The following is an 11,289-nucleotide window of genomic DNA, read 5'->3' on the forward strand; positions in this document are numbered from 1 at the left end:
GAAATAATCTTAATAAAACTAAGATTTTTTTGTAATTTGATAAAGTACTTTTTGAGAAGATTCTCTTATCTATTGGGCAATTATCTGTTTTTTTTTTTATTGTTATGACGCTTACAAATGTTTTTTTAAATCTTTACTTCTTTATATCTATGTAAGGTTAATTTCATTAGTTTTATAGGATTTAACCTATTATCTTTTCTCGTATTCATTCGAATCCGTCGGATAGGAACCGGTTCTCATCCATACGAAAAAACTATGTCTAGTCTCGTATTATATCCAGCTTTCTACGAATATAAAAATTCAAAACCAGTTTTTTTAGCCCGTGCCTTCGGCACCTCGGAGCTAAAAAACTGGTTTTAATCTTATAATTGTACATTCTATATCCGCGGAAAGCTGTTTATAATACGATGCGAAAAATAACTATTAATCTACTTATTTATGTATTTAAAATTCTTGAGTTTATGAACAGCCGGAAAACTTACATAGATCCTTTACAAAGTCGAGCATAGGAAAGACTTGAAAGTAAAAATTTCCCCCTTCCTGTTTATTCAGCCTGTAATATCCGCATGTCAAAACTCATTTCTTTCTAGTAGCGCAGCTATACTCTTCTTTTAAGGTATGTTGGTCTATCTTTCAGATTTAACAAGAACAATTTTAGAGCATACGTAGCGCAGCAACAACCTACCATAAATAAGGATGTGTAAAGTGTAAAATTTTGAAAATAATTTGTAGCTTCGCTTCTTCTCCTTAAAAATGTCTATGTTTGATATTTTATTTATCTCATTTTCTCTTTTCTTTCTCGTTTAACTCTTTTAGCCTACTCTTTCTCCCTTACTCTCTCTCTCTCTCTCTCTCTCTCTCTCTCTCTCTCTCTCTCTCTCTCTCTCTCTCTCTCTCTCTCTCTCTCTCTCTCTCTCTCTCTCTCTCTCTCTCTCTCTCTCTCTCTCTCTCTCTCTCTCTCTCTCTCTCTCTCTCTCTCTCTCTCTCTCTCTCTCTCTCTCTCTCTCTTACACTAGTCCCCAAAGTTTTATTATAAGATTTTCTTATTAGTTAGCTTAACAATTTTAGGGATCCTATTGAATTTTGATTGGTTGGTTCATTAACTTAAGTGTCCGAACGTTTTAACCACTAATTGTAATCTTCAGAAGTAATAATTTTGTATATCATTATTAGGGATGTACATTACATTTATCGGTTATTGTCTTATCCCTTTAGATCCCTGATGTTAAATACATATAAATGCCAATATAACAAGACGGTGGAACACGATCTCAGTAAAAAAGTCCCATTTATGTCACACAAAAAGACCTCCGAAAGAAAGCTAAAGAAATCAACACATACCATAAACAGTTTCATGCTTTTCTAATGAAGCACGACAAAATTGATGGTTATCATATGTTTATTTATTTCATTTTAAGCCAATTTACTACCATCTAAATGGAAATATCAACAACAGAAAATTCAGTCAGTCAAAAAAGGTAGATTTTTAGCTGTCATAATTTAAATATTTCAGAAAAACAATTAATTTTGTCTGAATAATGATTATGTTTATGAGGCAGGATAAATGATTGTAATATAGTTTTTCTTTTGATAAAATATAATCCTTGAAATTAAATTTTTAGAAAAAAATCTTCGAGTAAAAATATTGAAAATCCTCGAAGTTAAAAAGTACGTTTTATGTGATTTTAAAAAAGGAAGTTATATAGACCATATTTACTTCTTTTTTTACTTGATTAAATGGTGAAATTAAATATAATGCTTAAGTGACAATAATATATAAAAGAAAATGCCAGCCCGTTCAACAAAATCTCAAAGTAAATATTTTTATACATGTTTTCTTTCTAAATGCATAGTCATACACATGATATATTTCCAAAGCATAACCCATAATTTTCTTTAAAAATTAGATGTCCTTATCTTAATTGTATCAAAGGCTACGATGACTTTCATTCTTTCTGAACGATATATTTACTAAAAAATTCCTTGTGAAAGATATCGGAATACTAAAAGGGAATATTTTGACGTTGAAATATATGATCGTGGCCAAACCATTTTGATTTATTGTCAAACATGACTTTACAAAGCGGACAAAAAATTGTTGCGGTTCCCAGTAGTTTACACTTGAAAATCATGCGCTTTAAAGTATGATATATAATAAAAAGAGAGTTTTTTTTATTCATTATTATATTAATGTTACTTTTAGAATCAACAAAATCGGCATCAAGCAACTTGATATTCTCATACAACGATGAGGTATGTCAATTTATTAATATTATTTAGATTTAAGATACCTTTTTTCATATTTGAGAAATAAATCCAGAAAATGTATGTCCATAAGCAGCGCAACAATGAAATGAAAAGGGAACAGTAAATTATTATACAGTAATAATAAATTGACAAGAATAAGGACGTGCAGATTATTTAGTTGTTGTGCTACTTACAAATATTTTAGAGCAAGGGACATGTACATAAATGGAGTGTTTTAATCTATGTATTACTACTTGGATGTTGCACCAGATTTACATTTACTCGCAGCTGGTTAAAAAAGGATTCCATCAATTCACCCCCTTAACTCCGACCCTCCCCTTTTACGAAATAAAGGTACTGATCAATAAAGGAATTCGATATTAGCAATTAACATGCATTCGTGTTTTAATATTTTCAACTTCCAGTTAAAACAATTTAAGACAAACATTTTGTTTTTCAAGTAGATTAAATCGATGTAGATATGTCATTTAGTATAAATAGGTTGTTCAAATAGAATCTTTTAATTTATGTTCGTACTTCCCCAATGCTGAGAAACAATATTACCTCTTATGTAGATTTTAATTGTTGGTTAAAAAGTCTGGTTACTGCTAGTTTAAACAGTAAAATCAAGATTAAATAGCGTACAGAACGATTTTAAGCCAACTTATGAGAGAATTTGTTTATTTGTTATCTAATATGTTGGTTCTTGGGAGCATTTGAAAATGAATAAAGAAAATATTGTATTATACAGGCGTTTTTTGAGATGACCCATTAATAGTGCATAATCTTAAATATTTAAATTTGATATTGTCATTCCCTATCCCTATATCCTAGAGCAAGGGTTTAAACTAATTGCCAGTGAGGTTCCGTGACTTTGATCAAATTTATGATAAGATTGAAACAACGTTGTTTTAAATCATTGTCAGTAATCAAAAATATGCGTTTAATTTCCTTTTGAATGCAAAGCTCCTATTTGCAGAGGGCGCATCCTCTAGTATCCTTATAAGGTAAGAGTAACTTATCTTTTACTAATCCCTTTATCTCTTTGTATTTGAGTTTAAATTATCTGGTATTACAACAAAACACCTAGAATAGGTATTGATCGCATCGTATTATAGACAGCTCCCAAGGATATTAAAACCTGGTTAGTTTTAGCCCTGAGGGGCCCAGGCTAACAATACTGGTATTAATTTATCATTTTTATTTTAATGTAATTTTGGAAAATTGTCTGTAATACGATGCTGCACATGATTTTCAGTATGGCTGAAAACCGGTTCTAATCCATCGGATATTAATCGGTTTCGAAGCCACACTGGAAAAGTTTATATATATCTTTATTTAGATAGAAACAGAGATAGGATGTAGTTGTGCTGATTGTCAGGATACCTTCTCTCAAGGCGGAATATATTTGTTCTTAATAAAACTCATGTCTTCAGCTCAAAGTGTGACAGACACACCGTGTATTACCAAAGATATTAAAACTATTCTTTTGATATGTCAGAAATGTGGCAAAAATAGTAATAGTAGTTGGAAATGAACTTTAGGACAAAATGGTCGTACAATCCAATAGGGTATGAGAAAATGGGATAAAAGGAGAATAGACATCTTTTAATTTTTTTATTACCTTTAATTATTTTAACTGAAATAAATGTATTCTAAATGAAAGGGTATGAGGACAATAAACGGCTTATTGATACCATCAAATTTCTTAAAAATAATTCTCAGCAGGTAATTTTATTCCTTTAGTGAGTGGCTAATAATATTTTCATTAGAAATTGTAATTTTTAATTTCGCAGATTCTCTTTAAACTAAGCATGTTTTTATGTTTGTCTAAAGGATCTTAAAAGACAGTTAATAGGTTTTTAAAAAGTAATTTAAAGATATTTTGTTTGTAGTTAAACCTATCTTGAGAGTATACATTAAAAAAGACCTTAATACTTTATTTTTAAAAAGGCTTTGCCTTTGACTTAAGGTTATAGGTTCAGTGGTTAACGCGAGAGGAAAAATTTTAAAATCTAACCAGTTTTGTTAACACCGAGGCCCTGGCTAAAAAAAACAGTATTTATTTTAATATTCGTAGAATATTGTCTGTAATACGACGTTATATATAATTGTTTAGTATTGCTGAGAATCGGTTGTAGTCCAGCGGATATTTATCGGTTTCGAAGCCCTACTGGAAAGTTTACATTAATACATTCTATACAGTTATCTTCTTACCTTACATAATGATTCTAGATAAATGCCACAGCTGAATGTGGATGTTCTATGTGTGAGGATTCATTCAATGCTCTTATCCAGGTAGGTGATCAAACAAATAGAAGCACAGTGCTTGCATTTGGGTATTTTGTGTTTAAGCCTGAATAAAAGCAATGGAACATAGACTTGAATTTATTTTCCTTCAGAAAAGAGGGACAATTGTCAATTACCCTGAAGTAAACAAATTTTACCATTTGTCCCTTAAAAAAGTCAAATTATATCTTAGAACCCCTTCATCTTTGAAATTAACTTTTTAAAAAGTCAGGGATCTTAAGGGATGGGATAATGGATGATAAATAAATACATTGCATAAATTATAATTTTCAAATTACTTCTTCATATTGATTAAATTATTGAATGGAAAAGTTTGAAAATTATCATTTTGTACAACCTATTAAAAATTCAAAGTTTAAAGTTAAAATATAGCACAAGTTTATAAATAGGGGATAATGATTTCATATCTCATCCCTTCTTCTTGGAAAAAAACTTTAATTTTTGCCTGATTTGTATGATCACCCAACAGGACAACCAGCACCTTCAAGGAGAAGTCAAGGTTCATAGTCAACATGATCCACAGGTATTTGGTTAAATTTCTGGAGCTATTCATTTTATTGGGGTATTATATTGTATGATTACATCCTATTATATAAAGAAGTAAGTTTGTTGTGTCTGAAGCTTAAGATTGCAAACTGAACCGATTGAGTTCTTCATTTTAGGGGAGTTTCACATAGGTCCCAAGATGGTTTTAGGCTATCACATTTTAGGTTCAAGTCCTTAGATAGTTTAAGGCTATTTCTCAATATTCTAATACAAAGCTCTATGCTATGGGCGCAGCCACTAGTATATGTTATTGTAAAGATATTAGAGGCATAAGAGTTTGTTTTTAGGTTTTATTCAGTCCTTTTTTAAAAGATGTTATTTTGATATTTTTTATTATTTTTTGTGTAAAAATTTACTTATATCTCATTCAGGGAATTTAAGGTATAAGACAATGGACGATACACATCCGCAAATTTGATATAAAAAAAATAATTCTTCTGTAGATTAAAAATAAAAGTTAAAAAGTTTGGATACTACTAGTTTGGAACTAATCAATCAAAATTAGAGTATCTAAAGTTTTGGAGCCAAGGAAGAAGGTAACGTGGATACTAAACTTTGCATTCCAATGTCCATTTCCTCCCTGATCTCATCTAATGTTTCAGGTGGCAAAGTTTTATGAAACAGGTTCTTCAGAATTGGCAGTTAGGAGATTACCAGCCCTGTCAGTCACCATGGTTCTGGAAATTTGTGGAGGAATTGTTATCAAACAATTTGCAGAGGTAGGTTTGATTTAAAAAGGAATAATCCTCTTGTTTTCTACTGGAGGTTTATGTAGGGTTCGGCAGCGTCTCAGATGCTTATAAGCCTCAAATTTGAATCGCTTATGTGCAAAAAAAAAAGAAAGTTCGAAAAGATGGATTGTCTGTTTAGAGGCATGCTTATAAATCCATCTGCATTTTAAAGTTATAGAATGACACTTTCACTTTCAGTCAAAACTATTTATCATGTTGAGACAAATATCATTTTTGGTTATTGTTGCAAATATATGTAATTAAGGTTGTAATCAATGATTTTAATCCTAAACTATTATCTCCTAATATTTAGTTATAATATCCAAATTGAGACAAAATTAATGGTATCATTACCTTGTTTATTAGTAATGAAACAATACGTCAAACAAACTGTTCTATGTTTGTACCTGGTTAATTCAAGACCAGCACATAATCTGTATGAATTCAATAAGTAGTTGTTAAAAAAGCCGAAAATATTTTGTATCTTTTTAGGATTATTATTTCGCACCCAGCCAAGTTGTTAAATAATACTTGAAAATGATTTAGGTTATTCAATCTCTGACATTGATTGTGAGTTTTATGCCAGCCATATCTGCTCTTTCTGGAAATCTTGGCCTCCAGGTCAGAATTTTAAAAAGTTTTAGTAATTTTATCAATTTTTATCAATCAATCAAAGGTTTGTTAGGAACAATTTAGCACATATGCTGTAAATAAGAAATTACCTTTAAAAGAATGCATATATGTAGATAAGTAATATAACCCAAAAAAAAATTCTGATGAAAACATAAAAATCAACCTTCAACTATTTAGGCAAACTCAAATACTGTTCGAGGTCTTGGAACAGGTAACTAACTTTGGTTACATTTTTTTCTAGATGCATAGTTCACCTGAAGATACCTTTTTTATTACTTTTCTAGAATTTCCATATGTTTTTCAAAAGATGGCCCATTTCTTACTCTTAATGTACTAGTGCATGAGCTTACAATTAAAACCGATATTAAAGAGAAACAATTATTTTTGACTACTAGGAAAGTTGTTGACAAAATATTTAATTTTTTACAATTGTCATTTCTCTGTTTCAGTGATTTTCAAATGATAGATCTCTTGTTTTATAAAATTTAGGGGAAAAACTTGCGATTGAGATATTGATAATTTTATACTTATTTTAGGTTATATAACAAAAAAGAATTACTGCAGTAATATTAAAAAAGAGGTTAGTTACTTTTAGATGAATGTCTTTACTCTTTCTTAAAATTATAGCCTCAATTAGACATTTATCTTGTTTTGAAGGGAATTATCTGTCAAAAAGGCCAAAAATTTTAGAAGGAATTCAAAGTATTCTTAAAACTGATATCATCCAAGCTACTTTATACCAAAGGGTATTATCAAATTATCTAATATCAATTTATGAGTCTTATGATAATGTTTTTAGGTTTTATCAGGATTGATTTCAGCAACATTGGTAGCCATTATTCTTTCTTTGATAGGTAAACAAATCATAAAAAAATCTAATCAAAAATATGTTAATAAGGATAAATAATAAATAAAGCTTCAAGTTTATGCTTTTTATTTGTTATCTAAGACTTTATGTATTTAATATTGACAAGATACAAACATCTTTGAATTAGGGTATGAACTTTATAATATATCTATTCAAAATAATTAAGAAATTAAATTTGTTCAAGGTTTAACCTGGGCTTACATAGAAAAGGTTGATGCTGAAGCACATTCTCAGGTTTTCATTTTTTTCTCCATTATTGAAAGTAGAATAACTGTTTTAAATAATGCTTCTGTAATTTTATACTAGGATTATGTATTAATTTATCAATTTTTAACAATTATAATAATAAGCTGGATTCTATAGATCTTTTAGCCTATGAGGTAGGGTGCCCTAAGTCTTATATCTATGTAAGGCTAGGGTTTCCCTAACTAACAGAAAATTCTAAAGGATTTAAACGAATATTAAACCATTGAACCGAGGGAGATCTACATTACAAATATTTCAGGCCACTTTATTGTTATTTTAAGTTTTAAGCTATTTTTTAAATTTTCCCTTCTCATTCAAATTTGAATTGTTTGACTATTTATATAATTTTATAGGTTGAAGATAATTTGGACTCTTTAGAGGTAAATTCTTTTAATATTTATATATTTAAGTTATAAAACAAGGTTTTTTTTATTATTAAGATATTGTGCCAAGCCTTTCCTTGTAAACTGTCTAAAAATAATTCAATACTTTATAATGCTTTTTGTATTGTTCCATTACCTTCAATTAGCTAAGCTTCATGTTAAATTTCAATTTTTAAATATTAAGTTGTTTTCCATAATTTAAAAAGAATAGCAAAATCCTATTTTCCTGTTCAGAAAATCTGTGCAAACATAACATTGTCATCCTCTGAAGAATCGGGTACTGGAAAGCCTACTGAAATAACAACCATAATACCAGATTATCCTAAAATTCCACAATACGGTATTGCATATCATTTTTTTTTCTTCATAAAATTAAGTTTAATACCTTCAAAACAAAATACTTTTACCTTCAGTTGTTTACAATCAAAAATAAAAAAAGAAAACTATTTGATATTTAAATAATTTTTAACCTGTTTATTTTACATTATAATTTCTTTTAGTTCAGTTTATTTACATTTTTTCATAATTTGTATTTACTGCATGCTCATTGGTATAGGGAATCTTAACAGAAAAAACAGCCATCTACCTTTAATAACGACTGAGAAAATCAAATTTCCCTCATAGCATTACAGACTGACTGACTGACAGACAGACAGTGACAAATTAACTGATTAAAATATGTATAATATGAATATAGTAGTCCTACACAAAGATATTTCTGCTTTAGATGTATATACAGATAACTACCTTCCTCCCTACCAAATTGTTTCTGCTAAATTGTTTAAGTTATTCAACCCCTTCCCTCTTTAGTGTTTTACTCTAATGTCCTACAAAAACTGTTTTAGATGATGAGATACTTAAACAAGGACAAGTCTATTCAATATCAGCAAAACAGTTATGCAAGGAAAATTTGCTCTTTGATCCAAATATAACATTTAATATATGTCAAGAAATAAAATTTTTAAACATAAATTTCCAGGTTACCAAAATTTTAAATTTTAGATCTTATTTTATAAATTTTTCTATAGACAAAGCAAATTTAAGGGAATAATACTTCATGCCAGAGAAGAAATGAACAAGGTATGATGATATATTTTTTAATGAGCGGATTCCATCATATTGCATTTGGACCACAAGCAAAAAAAAACTTAATGAAGGATTAGTTTAATTAAGTAAAGATTAGAAGAGTCCCGCTAGGATAGTCAAGATGGGACCCCTCAGGAAAAAAAGCCGGAATACAAATATATGTTTAAAATTTGAAGGTGGGATGGTGGTCCAACAAAAAGGTTAGGGTTAAAGTACTGATATGTGATTTTTATTATACATTTTCAGCTATGACATAATATAATGCTTTGAGAACACCTAAAATGTATAATTATCCTATTCGTAAAAGTAAATTATATTTCTTATAGTGTAAATGACTTTCAGGGGAAGCGGAAGGACTTGCGAGGCAAGATGAATCCTTGGTTGTTTGGAGGCATCGTGTTTATTGGAACCTGGGTCTCCATGATGATTTCTACAGTCAATGGTGCCAGCTGTCCTATACTGGTAATATGATTAATTACATTAATTGATATTTTATTATGTTATCTGTCCCTCAGTCCATTTTATACATATACTATGGTGGATATGTTATTGACCCTTCAGAATTAAGATTTTATCCGCTGCCATAGAGATATATGTTTAAGATATAAAGATTCTCATGAACAATAAGTATTATCTATCCCACTTTGTTCGACTGTCTTTCCGTTACTGGTAGATGTAGGAATTTTAAGAATATAAATAAAAAGTAGGGCACGGGAGCTGCCTGTAATCGTCAGGGAAATCAACCATTTACAATTTTAAAAATCAGTTGGAAGTCTAAACCTAATCTAAATATGGCAATCCCTTTTTTTTTAAATAGCAAAGCATTCAAATAGATTTAAGTTTGAGGCTTGGTCGCTGCTAACACACAGCTGCTGGGCCCTGATAAAAAAAAAACTAAATAAAGTAAGTTTTCAGGCTCATATGATTGGAGTTGATCCTGCAAAAGTTTCTGGACCTTTGGAAACTGCTTTCCAGGAAAAATAATCTATTTTAAATCAGGGAGGAAGGGGACAATTGGCTGTTTTTTACACTAGCCCCAAAGTTTTTAATGGCTTTTTCTTATTCGTTGGCTTTGGAGACCTTTTTATGAAATTTGATTAGTGGATTCATTTAGTTGAGTGTCCAAACGTTTCGACTAATAATTGAATCATCATTAGTTATGGACATCAATTTAATGGCCACTGTCTTATCCCAATAGATCCCTTATTCTAAATATTTATTTCATCGAATTTGCCCGACCATTAGATAGTAAACCTCTTATTTGAAAATTAGAGGTGCGTGAATAGATTATTTGATATGATTTCAGGACATTGTAGGACAATCTTTTCTATTGGCCCTGGCATATCTGGCTTTCCATTGTATTCAACCAATTATTTGATAGAAATGGTGGCCCGGGCCTCTACAAAACTATTTTACCTCGAACTTAAAGATAATAAAATATTGCCTGATAGTGTGCTTTTAATATCTTTTAATTGGCGGAAAGGATAGTGACTAAACAGTTTTTATATGACCTATCAATTTCATTTTATATTTTCAACTTTAAAAATTGTTTTGTTATTTCGTTCATCATTAAAAAAAATTGCCAATTTGCATTCGATCATATTCAGCAAATCTGTTGTTAAACTGAATTCTTTAGTGCTTTAAACTGTTATTAATACGCAATAATTCCCATCCTAATTTAATATTTTGCTTTGGTAACCAAAACATTAAGAAAATGAAGTTTTAGATATCAATTAAATTTTACAATAGCTTTAACATGATTACAAGAGTTTGTTAAAATTTCTACGTTTTTTTTTGTGATTTTTTAAATTTTTTGTTTTAACAATTTATATTGACAATCAAATGATTTATTATTAGTAATTTATTTCATTTAATTTATCATTAAGTCTCATGTTACAAAGTAAACATTTCAGCTTCTTATAAAACACATAAATATCACCTTTGTTATAATGTTATAAAAATAAATAAATTAATCATAATATGTTTCCTGATTTTGCCAAGTTTTCAGTACCACGCTTTGTGCTCTGTAGAATGATTAATGAAGCTTCTCTATAACTTACTTTGTTAGTATGTAATGGCATTTAGGAAATAAGATCTACTCTTAACTGATGTTTAGGTAGATTTATGTAAAGATTTCCCATAATAAAATTTTTGTTCTTTTCTTCTTCTGTATGTCACATTTTTTTTATTTAGCTTATTACATATTGCTTTACTGCTTTTCTTGACTTTGGACTGAACT

The 11,289-nt window shown here is 29.5% G+C and overlaps 1 protein-coding gene across 1 annotated transcript; it reads left to right on the forward strand.

The window, feature by feature from the left end:
- Window positions 1-1,661: 1,661 nt before the first annotated feature.
- Window positions 1,662-10,549, forward strand: LOC145331783 (uncharacterized). The gene is made up of 19 exons (XM_080176624.1): window positions 1,662-1,814; window positions 2,204-2,253; window positions 3,590-3,644; window positions 3,914-3,975; window positions 4,483-4,545; window positions 5,027-5,080; window positions 5,706-5,822; window positions 6,381-6,455; window positions 6,645-6,678; window positions 7,004-7,047; window positions 7,267-7,321; window positions 7,520-7,569; window positions 7,935-7,961; window positions 8,199-8,304; window positions 8,810-8,865; window positions 9,006-9,044; window positions 9,393-9,512; window positions 9,966-10,022; window positions 10,354-10,549. Exons 1-19 carry the CDS (start codon window positions 1,787-1,789, stop codon window positions 10,426-10,428), a joined length of 1,167 nt encoding a protein of 388 aa, XP_080032750.1. The 5' UTR covers window positions 1,662-1,786; the 3' UTR covers window positions 10,429-10,549.
- The last annotated feature ends 740 nt before the right edge of the window (window positions 10,550-11,289 follow it).

The sequence above is a fragment of the Acartia tonsa genome, chromosome 11 (assembly GCF_053477335.1).
Source record: "Acartia tonsa isolate MP-2025a chromosome 11, ASM5347733v1, whole genome shotgun sequence".
Lineage (NCBI taxonomy): Eukaryota > Metazoa > Arthropoda > Copepoda > Calanoida > Acartiidae > Acartia > Acartia tonsa.